Source organism: Genypterus blacodes, unplaced genomic scaffold (genome assembly GCF_046128005.1).
Source record: "Genypterus blacodes isolate CSIRO-AG114 ecotype Tasmania unplaced genomic scaffold, CSIRO-AGI_Gbla_v1 ptg000438l_1, whole genome shotgun sequence".
In the NCBI taxonomy this organism is placed as follows: Eukaryota; Metazoa; Chordata; class Actinopteri; order Ophidiiformes; family Ophidiidae; genus Genypterus; species Genypterus blacodes.
Window position 1 is genome coordinate 2,505,248 of NW_027467208.1, and position 17,339 is coordinate 2,522,586.

General features: G+C 46.3%; 1 protein-coding gene across 1 annotated transcript in view; it reads right to left on the bottom strand.

Moving 5' to 3' along the window:
* The window catches only part of gabbr2 (gamma-aminobutyric acid (GABA) B receptor, 2), an 85,608-nt gene that overhangs the window by 35,210 nt on the left and 33,059 nt on the right, over positions 1-17,339 (bottom strand). The window contains exons 3-11 of the mRNA XM_076139083.1: positions 16,913-17,014; positions 13,160-13,225; positions 12,446-12,634; positions 12,090-12,332; positions 7,883-7,943; positions 4,825-4,905; positions 3,736-3,886; positions 3,243-3,375; positions 1,286-1,393 (exon numbers count right to left, since the gene is read on the bottom strand). Coding sequence (XP_075995198.1) covers positions 1,286-1,393; positions 3,243-3,375; positions 3,736-3,886; positions 4,825-4,905; positions 7,883-7,943; positions 12,090-12,332; positions 12,446-12,634; positions 13,160-13,225; positions 16,913-17,014 — 1,134 coding nt within the window. The remainder of the gene's footprint in view (positions 1-1,285; positions 1,394-3,242; positions 3,376-3,735; positions 3,887-4,824; positions 4,906-7,882; positions 7,944-12,089; positions 12,333-12,445; positions 12,635-13,159; positions 13,226-16,912; positions 17,015-17,339) is intronic.

Consider the following 17,339-nt stretch of genomic DNA (forward strand, 5'->3'; position numbering starts at 1 on the left):
GCTACCAAGCTCATAAAACCCAAAACTGTTTGGTTTTTCTGCGCATTATTACTTTGAAATAGTCGATGAATTAAACAACTGTGAGCCGCTGAGGTTTTCTTTTCTATTCACAGCTCGGGGCAAGAAGATCTGTATTCCAGATAGCATCTCGCTCCGTCTTCTCCTCTACCCATTGTCCCCGATTGCAGCCGTCCCCTTTCCTTCTCACGCCGTCCAACCTACTTTCTTTACCCCTCTGTGCCACTTCAGTCGTCTTCTGCTCTGTTCACATCCCTTCCGCTTTGCCCTGCTTTGCTTTCCTCCTCTCTCTCTCTCTCTCTCTCTCTCCCTCTCTCTCCTCTCTGCATTCTGCTGGTGCTCCCCTACACACCGACCCAACCTCTTCAATACTTTGATCCCTCCATCTATCTTCCTCTCTCTCTCTCTCTCTCTCTGGCAGGCCACCCACACTCCCATCGACACGTAAGAGGGAGGGAGAGAGAGAGAGATAAAGGCAAACAGAGGCAGATCTATAAATACGAGAAATATATATGTATACACACGCACACACACCTAGGCCACTGAAACAGATTGTGTCTGATGTTTAAAAAGGATTTGTATTTCTGAATCTGGATTTCAGGAGAGGAGCTGGTACCAGCCTGCCTGTGTACGAGCGCTCACACAAGCACCCACGTTCAGAAGCTAATCGAAGCTTCCTTTGAAAACGCCTTCTCTCTTCTATATACAGTATTTGAATGGAGTAGCAGAGATGTGTGTGTGCGTGGTTGTATGAACTACTACTACGCCTAACATGCATCTCACAGACATGGTGTTTCTGAATAAACACAATTTAGGAACATTTGGGATAATTTAGGCTACAACCATCTACACCAGAAACTGCAACAGGAGACGCCACAGTTTCCACCCTCTCTTACTTTAACCCTTTACAAACCCGCAGAAGACAACACAAATCAGCAGTGACCCAGTTATTTTGACTTTTCCTGCATCTTCTGGCAAACTTTCCCGTTATTCATTATGGATCCCACCCAACAAATGTACATGATGTGATAATGACAAGTTAGGACCCAGACACATCCATGGAGGAGAATATTCAATTGTGGGTAACTCCCGATCTGATTAGAATTTATATTTGATCAAAGTGTGTTTGTCAAAGCAGTAATTACTGACTGTCACAGCCGTGTGTGTCATATTCCCAACATACAGAGGCATAATAACATAAACACATTCACATTAGCTCTCCTCAAAGTGCAAACAACATTAGAAAGTCTTTAAATGAATCGTATACCTTCTTCTTCATCTTGACATTTTTGAAGATGGCGTGCACCCTCCAGGTCTTTGCAAACATGGCACCAAACGCTGTTGTGTATCCGACGATGAGGATCCATGTCCGAACCTATCAACAGCACCCAGCACACACAGCTGCTTAATGACCTCAACTCATCAGGGTTTAAAACAACATCTTCATTTGACAGATATTTGCATTTTGCTCAGAACGCAGAAGTACACAGGAAATTGTGAGGCGGGCTAAAAATAACAAGCTGTCACTTTGTTATTTTTTGCGTGGCGCTGAGAGAGAAAGTCATGCACTGCGGGAGCTGTCACATTCCTGAGAGCGTTTCATCTTAATGAGATACAAACTGTAGACCTATCACGGCTTTGGCACAAAGGACGCCGCGACGCTGACGTCTGTTTTCATGCTTAAAAATTAAATATAGCCTGCAGATCTAAATATAGCTACACTGTCTGCGTGCATGGATGCGTGTGTGTGACTCAAGTATTTGTGTTTATGCATGCTGTACAGATGTTTTTATCTGGGCACTCCATCTGCAGCACGCACACACACACACACACACACACCGCCACAGCTGCACCTGCTCGTGTGCCATTCTCCTCTTGAAAGCAATAAAGCCGGGGAAGGACGGAGGGCAAGGCAAAGAAGACAGTGAAAAACAATTATAGCTGCTATTCACAAAGAGACCAGCACATATTGATTGGTGGCGAATGGATCAACCTCCGTGCTCCCATCGCTGTAAGAACCTGGCCTGATGTGACAAGCTCCATTCTGGCGCCGCAGCACAGCTTTAGCCGGCTGCTGGCAGCTCGAGACGTGCCCTGCCTAACATTACTGTGGCGGTGTGTGTGCGTGTGTGTGTGTGTGTGTGTGTGTGTGTGTGTGTGTGTGTGTGTGTGTTTATGTGCGAGATTCTGGGAAGGTGGTATCTCAGAAGAAGAGAGTTATCACTGTAATCAAAACCCTTTAATTAATCTAGTGCCTAGACAGTCACATTTTGATGCTAGGTAGGGGAGGCACTTAATGCTCCATGCCAGCTAGAGAGGCACACAAAGAGATTCAATCACTGGCTGTTATACCCTGTTTTCATATCCCTATTATAAATTCCCAATGTGAGTATGCTCATTGATTATAGATTATTTATTCTAGGGTCCTTGAATAAGTTGTAGGAGTCTTAGGGAAGTACACGGAGATAGCAGGGAGGTCTCTCTGAAGGTTCCCAGGAGGTTGTAGGGAACCTAAAGATAAAATCCTAGTGGTCATCAAGAAGCTTTATCTGCCCTTTAAAAGACACTGAGGGTGATAAAGGTTCTAGACATAACTCGTACAGCTTTAAGACGTCTGTGATCAGGGTCATTTAGAGTGTTCTAGTTTTAATTGAGAAGACAGGGGATTCAGGAAAGATTCTATAAAGTTCTAGGGATAAGTGATGAGAACAAAGTGGTCATTAAAGAGTTTCTAATCTGACTTCTTGTATTGGAAACAGCAAACAACAGCATGTAGTTATTGATTATGGTCTCTGCAGAGGAAAGCAAGGTATCAGAGGAGCATTGCTATCCTTTGTAGTCGGAGCCAAATCTGTTAATTCTCTAAACATTGCTGTGATAGTGATCACAGACTAGCAACTCTTGGGAGTGGCTCACTTGCTGCCCAATACACATGACGAAGTCAGTGATGAAGAGGGGCTTCATCACTGACTTCAAAGTAGTCTTCAAACAATAGCAGGGAGAAATTCAGAACTTAGATGACAGAAATAGGACAATCATCACTAGCACAACAAATAAATAAATAAAACAAATATTCAGAATGTGGAGAAGTTGAAATGAAAGAAGAACAACACATCAAACATCTGCAGAGGGACACGACGGCTGTGCCATGTCACTTCATTCATTCTTCAGGTTTTCTGTTTTTTGTAAATAAGTTTAGAGTGAAAAGTGTGGAAGGAACTCACGGTGCAGAGAGTCTCAAACTCCTTATCAGAGACGAAGCCTCCGTCCAGGCCGAACAGGAAGATGGAGGCGTAGGAGAGCATGCCTCCTAGGATGATCAGGTTGTTCATGTAGGGACTTGACATCTTGATTAGTCTGGGAGGGAGGAACAGCTCATTAAAAACAGAACAGATCAGACTCTATGTATCCAACAGTGTATTATTGCTGCTGTATAGGAGATTGGTGTGTGAATATATAGTCTGTTAATGCTTCATCATTCCTTCATTGCAATACGTCTTGCTCTCCCCCGACTCTTCCCCTCCTCATTATCTCATTTATCTCTCTCTGCTTCTTCCCTCAACACCAACCCCTCATTTACTTCCCCCTTGCTTCACTATAAGTTTATCCATTTCCCCTTCATTAGCTGGATTTAGCCTTCATCCAGCCCACAGCCCCCCCCCCCCCCCCTCGCCTTCCTCCTCCTCTTAGAGGTGTACGTCTGCGCCAGGGGCCGACCTGTGGTTGCGGTTCTTGATGTTGAAGAAGAGGAAGGCCCCGGCCATGAGCATGCCCAGTATGGTGATGGTGGACAGGATGCTGTAGAGGGGAACGTTGATGTGGCGACGCTGCAGACGCACAAACGTACGATCCTTGGGAGGCTCCACCCCTGAAACGAAACAGAAAAGTGTAACACAAGGAAGATGACTGAGCGAGAGAAAGCTTGACAGAGCGACAAGCCTCAAATATAATGGGATGCGGCCTCTACATGACCTCTGTGTGATCTTACAATACAGCCTTGATGATGTGCTCAGTGGAGCTTCTCTGGACACTTTCATCTCCTCCACTGATGTCACCTGTTTCACTTTTGTACCCCCGAACCATTAAGTGTGACAGTTAAGAGGACATCCAGTTATCTGAGACGCATTTCCTGCCCCTGCGTTTCCTCTTCTTGAGCGATGTATCTCCACGCACCACATTCAGGTTATTGTGGTTAGACTGTGCACTTTCTTATCTTTGCTCCTATTTTTCTCCCGCCAGCCTGGCAATCGATCGCCATGGCATCCCGTTACACATCTCCACTTACTGTGGTCAGGGATGTGGAAATAAACATTTTAGATGACACTGTCAAAGATTTTATATATGCGGACTAAAGCCGAGGAGATGGAGGAGAGACAGGACAGACAGGAGGGGCAGGAGAGGGAGGAGAGGCAGGAGAGGGAGGAGGGCGACAGCCAAGTGGGAATTGAACAAATTAGAAATAATGTCAACAAAAGCAAACATGGGAACGGTAAAAAACTGGAGCAGTAAATAATTTAGCTCACAGATGACAGTTTAGAGAGGAAAGGGTGAGTGCAGAGTGCTACACTTATAGATGTTGGTGCATGGGTCTGTGTGTGAGTTTGTGTGTGTTCGAGTTTGGACTGCAGTGAGTAAAAGAGGGAGAAGAGTGCTGAGGTGGCAAGTGGTGGGACTTTCAAGTACACACAAACACACTTCAGGTGCATCAGGAGCATCTTTTCTTCTCCAGTGATTTTAAAGTCCCTCAGCGACCACGCATCTCTCACACACACACACACAAACACCCCCACACTGCCTCCTTCATACCTTGGAACTTGATGGAATTGTTGTTGAGATCCAGCACATCAGCGATTGCATTGTATTCTCCCACCTTCACCTCCCGGCCCTCTGTTAAGAGAACAGACATTCATGTGGTGAGGACTCTGAATTAGGTCAGAAGTTAAGCGCTCCACCCAAAGACTGCAACGTTCCTGCCAGCTTTTCATTCAAGTGGTTGCAGCTTATTGCAGCAGTATTCATAATAGCTTCACCAACTAAGAAGAACTGGGAAGAAGCAGCAGCAGAGGCAGGCAGAGAGGACGAATCATTCTATAAATCTGATGATCGGATAGACGTGAGTGGAACAACACTCCTTACACACAATGCTGCTTCACATGACCACACATGTTGAGCCAATCAGATAAGGCGTGGAGACTTGAATGGTTCGTCCGGTTGTAAAGCAGGACTATCATATCAGAGTTTGGCCTGGTTGCCTGTGAGGGTGTTGTGGAAATCTAAATCTCTGCCGTCTGGAAGCAGAGACTTCAAACGGCAGCTGGAACTTGTGATGTTATGGCCGACAGCCCTACATTCTGCTTAGCATTTACATTTAGTTCACTTATGAAAAGTTTTCTGTTTGGACTCAAAGCAGAGTTACAGGAAGTATCTCTGATCTCCTGGTACAAACTCAAAAATCAAAGAAAAAAGTAATTGGACAAAGTCAAAGATGGCCCCAGCCTCATACATTTAGTTAGAATATGAAAATACTTCTAACACAACATCGCCTGACTCAGTAAGATGATCTTTACTGGTTTTCCTTTGGTGGCTTGTAAAATTCACTTTACTGTGGGCAGCAAATGGCCTCCCTGCTCTATACAGTCACTATACAATTATCACTTTATCTTACCTCAAGGAATCTAAAAGGCGGCTGAACAACAGATACCAAAGGTACGAGCTGACGGGAAAAGACATTAAACAGTTCAAATGTAATGCATGTGCATTTTAACGTAGCATCAAACGGCTCTCCACCCTGATGTGTGTGCAAACCATACATTAATGCAGTTTTACCTTTGTATTTATAAGGTAATATGCATAGACTTCGGTGTTCAATCACGTAGGTAGAGTCAGGGGAGTAAACAGTGCAGTGTGTGCCCCCGCCTGTAAACACCAGCGTCTCTCTGGAGTCTTGTATTAAAACAGCTATTTCAGGAGAGGGTTCTTCCTTTTAGAAACAATGGTGAGCCCCACAGGTGTGATATCCAGAGGAAGCATGACCTTGTCAGACAAACCCGGGCCTACGCTCTCCTCCATTCATAAAGATTCCTTTGCTCGCATCCTCCACCAGGGAGGAGAGGAGAGGGAAATGGGAAGAGAGGACACGCTCGTTAGATTCCTCTTTTTGTATCCGCTACAAGCAACCTGCAATTTCATCTGGTGTGAACGCGCAAATCTCTCCCTGCCCCTTGGCCTGTTATCACTCCTATAGGCACTATCCTTCACTAAGAACATAACAGAGAACATCAGCTACAGCAGGAACTCCCCTCCTCTCCTCTCCCCTCATCTCCTCTCCCCAATCAATTTCACTTTCAAGTCAGACATGAAATCCAAACACGGTGAAAACGCTGCTTCATGAACAAAACATCGTTGTAAAAGTTCATTATATTCTTGTAAGCTTTTTAAAGTCTGGCACACAGCCTGCATGTAAACTACCAGCAGTGAGGTTGTTGCTCAATTAGATTCCTCAAGTCTGTGATGAAAATAAAGGAAACAACAATAAAGGAAAGATATCATCTGCTGTCCATAGTGAAATATTACTCCTTTCCATGAGGAATGGCAAAGGCCGTGTTCTCTTATCTATCACGCCTGGCCTTTGACAACCCACGTGCATGAATTTGAAATGATCAGTGCTCAAGAGGGGGCAAGAGACCACGATCAAGACCCTCCGCTAGTGAGCTACATGTATCTCTTATCCCCGAGAGAGACAGAATAATAACCACCGGGGGCCCCAGAATGAAAAAAGCTCAGACAGTGTAGAATGCAGGATTGGCTGAGAGAGTGGGATCGGGTCATGTTGAGGATCACTGCCTTTTAAAATATTCAAGTCAGGGCTCTCCTTCCTCACTCAGCTGCTCTCTGCCTGGCTTAGGCTCACGGTCTGTCAGAGGGGTGACACACCCTCCCCGGCAAGTGATAAAGCGGTGACAGAGCGGAGGGTGTGGATGGATTGGGAGAGATATAATAAGGCCGGAGGAGGAGGATGGTAAGAGATGAACAGGGGTTTGGTGTATTCTGAGGGTACAGACCGATGACAAGATAAAGAGAGACTAGGAAACAGAAAGATGGCAAAAGAGACAGAGAAGTGGGCAAATGTGTGGTTCATGGGCACAGAGAGGGCGGCGACGCTTCAGGGTGGATCAGTCCTGTGTTATTACACTAAACATCTAACAATCACACTCTCTCATCCCGCACAGCAGTCATGATACATGTGGAACACTGCCAGCCTCTTTAGGAAGAATTGCTGCCTCATCATCTTCCAGCCCTGCCCTAGGAAAAAATAAAATAAAAATCACACACACACACAAATATACGTATGCACAAACAAGACACACACACACACACACACACACACACACACACACACACACACACACACACACACATACCTCCCATCTCTGTAAATGCTCACACACAAAGAGAAGATAAGCATGGGTAGACACACACACAAACAGACATAGTTAGGCTGTAAGCTGCCAGAGGGAACACCTCTGCAGTGGGGGAGATAAGATGGGAGGCAGAGAGGAGGACAGCACAGCTCCATGCAGTAACACTACATATGGACGCCCGCGAGCTGGGAATCCCCCCAATCGAGATGCGATCTCTGGGTTCCCTCTCCCACTCAGCACGCCTTAGAGCCAAGCCCTGCTGGCTGGAAAACAACCACTGACTGCAGCGAGGGAATACACACACAGGGAGAACTGAGGGCTCATAATTATGCAGCGTACAGCGTTTCACAGGGCGCAGAGGTAAACAGGTACACAGGTTTATCTAAGGAGAGAGAGAGAGAGAGAGACAAGGATACAGGAAATGGAAAGTGTGTCTCACATACCTTGAAACTGGTTGAACTTTATCGTCCCCATCCGCTCTCCATTCCGAAACATGACTTGGCCCTGGATAGCCGAAGAGACCAAAGACAGGGTGTCGTTAGATTACCAAAACATGTCTGTTACAGCTTAACAAGATGTAACATGAGTATGACAGTGAATTTCATTGAATAACTGAAAGAGGTCTGCTCCTGATTTATTGCGTGGTGCTTTCTTGAAAACTGGAGGAGATGTTGGCAGGTGAAGGCATGAGTCTGGGCTTTGGCTGCACCGCATCTCATTTCATCAGAAGTTGGCAAATTTGATCTGTGTGCAGAGGTAAATTATCTTCAGGCCTGTTCATCTGCTAATGTCCTGGGAACGATGTGGGGTCACCAAGGCTGTGTCATTTAGCCAAACTTGCCTACTAAGCTTTGGGTTGAATTCTGCGCTCATGATGGTGTTTAAAGGAAGTGAGTCTCACCTTGGGCTGCAGATAAATAAAGATGTTACACTGCATGTTTGTTTCCAGCGACCCTGGCATGTTTTCATGTCAAACAGCCATCTTGAAATGAAACAGGAATCAAGGAAAAGTCTTTATTTTAACTCTGCTGGGTGAGGTGAAGCAGATTGGAGCCAGGGAGCATTAATCAAGGGAGACAAAAAGCTGCTCTGGCTCCATCATAACACAACACGCAGATCAATTTAAGCTTCTGTCACCTTCTCCCTCTCCTGCACTCTCTCCTCCTTTTTCTCCGCTCTCATTCCCATTTTCCTCGCTGCTCTTTCTCCCTCTTCTTCCACCAAGACTGTGCAATTAATTCTGCCCACCATCTGCTTGCTGAGCTCCTTAATTACACATTTAACTGGGTTTGCATATTGCTGGCTGGCGAGCAAAACAGGTGAGCAAGACAGAGCGAGAGGGTGAGTGTGGGAGAGAGAGGAGGACAGAGGGAGGAAATAGAGGCGAGTGAGAGGTGAGAGAGCATTTGCATTGGCTGATTAAAAGACAAGCTGAGGGGGAAATATGGGCAAGGAGGCCGGAGAGCCAATTTTGCCTCAAAAAGATGGTGGGCTTTGAAGTAGCAGGGCGGGATCCCACCCCTCTGTTTGAATCCCCGTCTTTGTGTGGCATCTTTGATGTTTGTCTGACAGCGTTCGTGTCTACGTGTACCAAGATAATACGGTGTCACATTATGCTCGCTGTCCTGAGAATGTATGCGTGCGGGCGGTGCGCGGCACTCCCCGGGACACCGAGTCTTCCGACGCCCGCCGCCGTAGCCTTGGTGATGCAAGCTGGCCTCCGCATCCGCCGGCACCAATTTCACACCACTCTGTCAATCTGACTCGTCGGCGCTAACAAGTTCCTCGCTGCTCCTGCGATGCACTACGCAATTACCGTCTACATGGAAGTAGGACAGAGCGGTGCACCTCGGTTCAGCTCGTTAGGTATTACATTCAGAGAACCGCTGTGTGTAAACAGGGTCAGACGACGTGGGTTGGAAATAGGGGAACTTGACTGGAACCCGTAATGACGGAGTGTACGCAGGTTTGCAGAGTAGCTGTGCCATCGTTGCTCTCACTGTGCATTAGCCACATCGCCACTAAAATAGCCCTTCACATCAGCAAAAGGGGAGATACTGCAAACACACTCGCAATTATTGGAACGGTCCCCAATTTGTCCTCTCAAGGGTGTACGCCGATCGCAGAATATGCAAAGTGTGTCAAACATATGCAGACGCACAAACTCACAGATTCTTAATTGGAAACAAAGTGTTTAGATTACAAAGATTACATTTACTTACTGAACCCCAAAACAACAGACTGTGAAGGTTTGAGGTATTATAATGCCTAAGTGTAGAGTGCTGACTTGGTCGTGTGTGTGTGTGTGTGTGTGTCTTTCAGGTGACAAAGTTGGAGGTTGACAGGTATCACTTTGTCTGAGAAGGCAGGAACAGTGCTAGCCACAGGGGAGCAGGGGTCAAATGAGATGCTGGTCTGTGGGCTGCAGGTGTGACATCCTGCAGGTTTTCGAGGGTTTGAGGTGGGAACACACACGCATACACACACACACACACACACACACACACACACACACACACAGACGGACACAGAACAGATCAGAGAACAATCTGGATGCACACAGGCTTCCCTCCTCTGCCTCAGTTGACTGTCAGGCCTCAGGCTGTGCTCATTCCAATTACCCAGAGTAATACTCACACTAACACCTCGGCCCTGCGCTGACCACACATAAAACACAGAAAACACGCATGTGTACCTACACGCTTGTCATTGCCAAACTGTTACTTGCCGTGCCTCCTCCCTTGCAGCCCCGCGCTCTGGATTCCAGCGTGCAGCATCCTGTTCAAAGTGTCGTGTGGTTCCAGCAGCTATCTACTCCCTCTATGCCCCGGAGGTCTCTCCCAGCTAATGTCAGCCTTCTTGTCTAAGGCCCTGCCAGCAGCCAGATCAATAACGTGGAGCCCTCAATGATCAAACTCCTGCCGCTGCAGCTGCCACTGCCACTGACTCGGCGGCAGGACTGAGCTCAACGCAGAGCGACACTGTTTGGTCCCACGAGAAGCCGGTGTGTAGTGTGTGAGAGTGTGTCTGTGTGTGTGCACAGGAAGCACAAACCATTAAATTGTAACATCAGGAACAACATAAGGTTATCTTTGCTGTCTCACTGGGGTCTGTGCGTGGCTTTATGTGCCAAACCAAGAAAAGAGCGCAAAATGGTTTGTGTTGATACATAAATTCCAAAATAAGAGTGTGTATGTGGTATACAGTACAAAGGAAATTGCCTTCCTGAGCCCTCCTCTGCCACGTGTGGGTGGATGATTCTATGTGCAGTGTACGAGCTACACGCTACACACTGCCTGTGCTTTTGATCTCATTTCATGTAATCCCTTTAAAGAACACTTCTAATAGAGCATGGATCTCACATCTGTTGCAAATAAAATGCATCAAATGAAGTTGCAATGCCTTCTATTCAAACAAGGTAATTGCTTACCACACACACACACACATCCATGATCTGATTATTCTTCAACTGATTTTGGTAGCACATAATAACATAACTCATTAACGCGTCATAATAAACACACACACATGATTACACAGGGCAGTGTGAAACATCAGCTGCTGTTAATTACACATTAAAAACTATATTTAGGGAATAGGCAGCGGTTCCATTGTACATGTGGTATCAGGTGGGAGATCAATGACGGCTACATCTGTACAATCATGGGGATCAATACAGATATGAAAGAGTAGAAGAGGATTACTGCCAGTCTTAAACAAAACAAACTGGACTTGATCCACTTTTGTGGGCCCATAGATGTAAAAGGAGAACTAATTGTTACAGATGCATCAATATCCCTGCAGTGCTCAGCTTTGTGTTCGGCCTGATCAGGAAGGTTGAAGACATCTGTGCTGAGAAAGGGTTGAGTGCAGCACACACACCGCTACAGGCCATGGAGAGGCCCGCACAATAATACAACTCAGTAGTATTTGAGTTATTTGTGCCTTGTAATCTCTGTCTGTCCGTCTGTGTGTCACAGCGATAACCCGGCTGCATTTCTACTTCTCTCTGCTCTTATTAACCTTTGTATTTGCAGCTCTATCACTTTCACTCGCTCTACCTCCACTTTGTTCTCTTGCCCTTCCACATGAGGTTATTGAATACTGCAAAGCTCTAATCTCTCTTTCTGTTCTTCCAATAGTAGGTAATATCGTGTTGAACCCTGAAAGCCCCTGTATGCCTGTTGGCTGTCTTGAATGGGAAAAAAAAGTGGCGATATCCTCTAACAGCTCAATGGAGGAAGGAAGGGATGCACGAACACACAAATACGACCGGCATAGCCACCAGGATCGATCTTGAAAAGCACTGGAGTGAGTCGCCGGCACCAAATGACATCTCTTTAGGCTGCACGCAGGAACAAGGAGGGCTAAGTAACCTTCTCTGCAAACAAGCCTCCAGTCTCAGAGAGCAGTAATTAATGCCTCTAAGTGTTATTCTGACATCTGCCCACTCCATGCACACACAGGACATACTGCATGTTCATTACATACTGTGCATACATGCATACACTTATAATTAAAGCAAAGAGACAATTCATTGTTCTACTGTGGTCTTGGTAAAGTGTATGTGTGTGTGTGTTCCTGCTGTATGTATGTGAACAGATGTATCCATAGATTACTGTCAGTATAAATACATAAAGCGTGAATTACCGTGACACCGTTAAAGTTTGTCTCGTTCATGACGTCTAGCACCATCTTTCCCACTTCCCGGTCGTCCACGGTGAAGTTGTGGTACATGTTCTGCCGCTGCTTGAGCCGGAGCAGCTCCATCACGCGGGTCAAGGTCTTGGCAATCACCCAGATCCCGTCGTAGGCGAAGCCGTGGAACTTGCTGGACTCCACGCCTTTCTGCTGGAGCTCTCGGCTGTACTCCCTCTCGTACTCCTTAGGGGTCTGGAGGAGAGAGAGAGGGAGGGAGAGAGAGAGAGGTTGATTGCTGGTCCACTTTTGCTTTAATTCCACATTGAGATGCTTTTTCATGTTCATCCTCCCGCAGCTCCACTTACCCGGCCTGAGATGCCCTTGATCTGCCGAGAGCTGAGTGGCTCAAAGTCCACGCTGATGTATCCCTCCATGGCGTTGAGGAGCTTCTTGGTGGTGCAGTTGGTGCTGTTGGCCTGCTCCCACCACTTGCCCTGGTACCAGCCTGGGATAATCCACTGGTACTTACTGCCAAACATATTCAGGTTATATGCCTGCAAAAGGAGAGAAGATGGAAATGGAGGCTAAAGTGACACAAAGACAGGGATTGAATATAGTAATAGTACGATAAGTAATGCTTATATAAAAACCAAAGCTCCACTCTGAGCTATGAGTTTGTGTCTGGAGGCTCTTGAATGTGAACGATTCATATTAAATCACACACTAGGTTATCACTTCACATCCCATGAAACCAAAATCAACTAAAGCCCAAATCATGTAAATGCAGAGAAATTCAGCTGGGGTCTGACTCAGAACAACCATGCCAGTTTGATTCTTGGCAGGCCGGAACACAAAATATTACACTTCAGTATACTAGACACAAACATACATTTACTTTGAGGATGGTGCCGTTAACCCAACTTGAGATTGAACGTGTTTAATCATTTCAGGCAGCAGTGACAGCAGCGTCATGAGGCTCTGTGTGATACTGGAAGTCAATGTGACCAAACCCTTAGCTATTAAATGTGTGTGTGTGTGTGTGTGTGTGTGTGGATGTGGGGTGTACATGGAGGACTTACACAACAGAAGACTTTGGAGGCCAGGTTCTCATCAAACTGCCCGATAATGATCCTCACGTCATTATCCTGCATTAAAAAGAGCAGATCAAAAAAGGTCACATGTTAGAGAGCAAACCTGGGCCAATTACTTTATAATACACATGCAGAAGGGCTGCCACGAAGGATGTGTGCATCAACTACAACATCGTCATTTTGCTGCTACTGCCACGTCGACATTGCTTGCTCCTTCCTCTTCTTCTTCTTCTTCTTCAGAGCGATTCTGTGTGGGGAACCAGCGGCTGAGAGGCTGTGGCAATATCAAGTTGCAAAAGTGTCAATCCATAACAACACAGACATTAGTGTCAGCGGGCAGAATTGCCTTCGCCGCCGACGGGGCTGGAGAGCACAAATTTACATGTGGATTCAAAGTGCGTGGCGTCGTGATTGACTCAGTTAATAATTCAGTCGGCGCGGGTGGAGGAGCAGCATGTTTCGTGGTGTGAAAGTTAAATAAAGATCGCGTTCCCAGGTCCAACAGGCTGTCATTTATTGCGAGGCATGCATATAAATAGTGCCTAAGTGGAGCACGGGGCCACACAGGGGCGGAGGGAAGATTCACCAGGCATCAAAACAAACTCTCAGAAAAGCACAGAAATCTTATCCAATAATACTGACGAGACAAGACTGGAGGTGCTGACGTTTGGAGAGAAATCCCAAGGTCCTTACAGCGCTCCAAATAACACACTTAATGTCAACACTGATGTATACTAGCTATACTACTGAAAAGAGAAATCCCATGTCCCATCATTGACTGGACACAGATTTAGGATGGATAGATTAGACAAGCATACACACAGGAAGGATGGGTGGCAGGTTTTAAAAAGCCGAGCAGCCCCATAAATAGGCTTCTGTGATTGCTTCCCATCTGAGCCAGAGAGCATGCTGGGACATTTAAGGGGGTCTATTGTAGGTGGCTCTCATTTCTTGTTTCACTGCTCTGGAGAGTTGTAAGAAAAGCAGGTAGCAACGGTGAAACATTTCTGGGGTGCACTTATGTGTGGTGTGTGTGACGGTGTGTGTGTGTGTGTGTGTGTGTTGTGCCTGTGGGTATTCTCAATAGCGCTGTTCCTCCCTGAAGGACTGGCACTTAACCTTAACGACTCCATCTAAGGCCAAGGACCACCGTCTCAATACGTATGCTGGCCTGCCTAGCAACAGACACAACGGACTGGGCATTTGTGTGTGTGTGAGTGTGTGTGCATGTGTGTAACCCTGCATTATGAATGGACAGGGGCTCCATAGGGCTCCAAACTCTCCTCATTGCTTTAGCTTTCATGTAACAATAACACTAATTGTGCTGGGTCAGGGCAGCGTTGAGAGAAGCCTTGCCTGCTTAACGTGTGACAGGGTTGTTTGTATCTTTGTGATGATGATTTATACGTGATCATCGTTGAGGTAATATTGGACCTCACAAGTCCAATCATGCACTGGTGAGGCTTATTAGGCACACGCACACACACACACAGACACGGCACTAATGAAGGTCTTTTACGAGCTTGCGGTAGATGTGATTTGTGGACTGGACAGCGTGTTGTTCTTACACGCTTAGCACTCCCAGCAGGCCCAGATGATTACTGTGCCGCAAGAACACCGTGTGCAGGTGTGTGATCACATGCTAACTCTGATCTGTGTGTGTGTGTGTGTGTGTGTGTGTGTGTGTGTGTGTGTGTGTGCACGGATGATCATTAATGGATTCAAAGTGAACATCAAGTGTTGTGCATATTGCTACAGCCACAGATGCATGGTTTGCTAAATGGCTGTTATGATCACAGGCTTGGAATTCAATCAAATCAGGATGGGCCCTTCAAAATAAAAGTCCTTAAGATAATGTCAGCAAGGGCATGATCGTCTGAACGTGTCTGACCTTGTGCTAACAGAAATGAGTTGCTTCTCTTCTCTTGAGTGGAGAGTCATTTGAATCCTTTGTTGTGACAAAGATCTCCTCATTTCCTTTCCTATTCTATGCTTAGTAACACCGCTAAGTAGGATGCAGTGTAGAGTTACCATGGGTGTGATTATCAGCTGTGAGCGGTCGTGTAATGCACGCAGTCAACAGCAGGCAGGTGATGTCACATCTGGGAACACTGTTATTCTAAAATGTCATTCCTTTAATGAGATTGTGGTTGGAGAGCTGCTGGTTTTGCCCCTGAATGATCCGTCCTGAGCTGGTGCATACTGTAATTACATGTCAGGACTGTGTTTCATATTCTGCTATTCCTAAATGATAAATGGCACCTTCTATATTAATAGTGTCTCTGGCTTTACTACACTACCAGACAGAACCAAACCATAGCCAAATCAATTATAGAAGTGATTTGCAATCTAATTTCTGAACATTTTAAGGTTCAGAAAAGAGCAGATTGGTTCTCTAAGATAGATATTTGGAGCTGTGTGTGTGTGTGTGTGTGTGTTCAAGGTCTGCAGTGTGAGAATGGCGCTGCAGCTCAACGCTATTTAGGGATTTGGACCAGCAGAGGTGCTCCATCAGCTTGAAGGGAGAGCCAGGAAAACAGTGTGGACCAGGGGAACGGCACCAGGCTTCCTGATGATATTATCAATAACAGGGAATCTGAAATAGACGACCTAGTGATGATAATGTTCGCACGGACCATTTGTCTTGGCCTGTTTGTTCTATACCTACGAGCCCGGGTTCTAAAAAGTGCGACCTGTGTGCCAAAGGTGTCGTGCACAGAGATTTCACCGAGCAAACGACCACACATCTGCACCCGACGTCACTATGGGGCTGACATACAGAGGCTCATATAAGCTTTAGTGGAGCGTGTGTGTGTGTGTGTGTACACTGTGATCTATGTTGGCAACAATGATCGTGAAAAAAGCTACATTTTATTTGATGAAACAAACGGAAAACAAAGACGCAAAGATGCAGAGATAGATAAATGTAGATATCTCTCTCTCTCTCTCTCTCTCTCTCTCTCTCTCTCTCTCTCTCTCTCTCTCTCTCTCTCTCTCTCTCTCTCTCTCTCTCTTTCTGTGTCAGAACATGCAAACACACAAAAAACCCCATCTCAAAATAGATACTCTTCATGCCAAACGTGTCACCCGTTGCCTCATCACATTACGTCGCTGTCAGGGTGGGTGCACACGGCTGTTGGGAGATGTGCAGGAAGCAGACCATTAGGGTGTCACAGGGCGCCCACACACCCACCCACCCCGTCCAAACCTCCTGGAAAACTTTTCGGCAGGGGGTGACAGTGTGATTTGCATATTCATATTTGACGGAGAAAGGACGGTGTCATGTGTGAAACATCATACCCTGGGCATGCAGAGTTAGAGTCGCTCTCCCTCCCTCTTCCTTCATCTCAACATGCATATATTCCAACTTTATTATGATTTTGCCTCCTCCCCCTGACCAACCAGCCCTTTGATTCACTACCATGGATAATCTGCTAATAATCAGCCAAATTTAGCCCAGTTCATATACTTGAATATATACATAACTCAGAGGGAATCTTGTGTGTGTGTGTGTGTGCCTGCAAATGTCCAATTATATGCCCATTAGACAGAGCAGGTCATTTGGGGTCAGTGTACAAACTCCCTGTGGCTATGGGGCGTCCTCATTACTGCGAGATCGCTCTCATCGCCAATGCCTGCCTCGCTCTGCCCAGTCAAAGCTGGAGGCAAAGCTCAGACGCCTCAAGATCTGGGAGTTCACACACACCAACCGGTTCATCTTAAAGACGACAGTTTACTCACCTTGAGCTTTTTGACATTGACACAGGGGTCGTTGGAGAAACTTTCTGTGTCCGCAATCTGGATGTCCGCTTTCTCCAGCTCGTTCGTCAGATCGTTCCTCACCTATAAGACACAGAGGAGAGAGAGAGAGAGAGAGAGAGAGAGAGAGAGAGAGAGAGAGAGAGAGAGAGAGAGAGAGAGAGAGAGAGTATTAGTTTTGGATAATTTTCTAGAGGTCACCCAAGGCTGAACCCGCTTCAAACTGCCCAAGATTCTGCTGCAAGGCTTTCAACGCCGTACAACTACAGGTCGTATCACACTGATTCTGATCCCTCTATGCCGTCTTCCCATTCATTTTAAGATACTGGTGCTTCTGGAAACATCTCCCGGCCTAGGTGGGCTCTTTGGTCCATACATGGGGGTCTTCTGATGATCCCATGCATCTCCT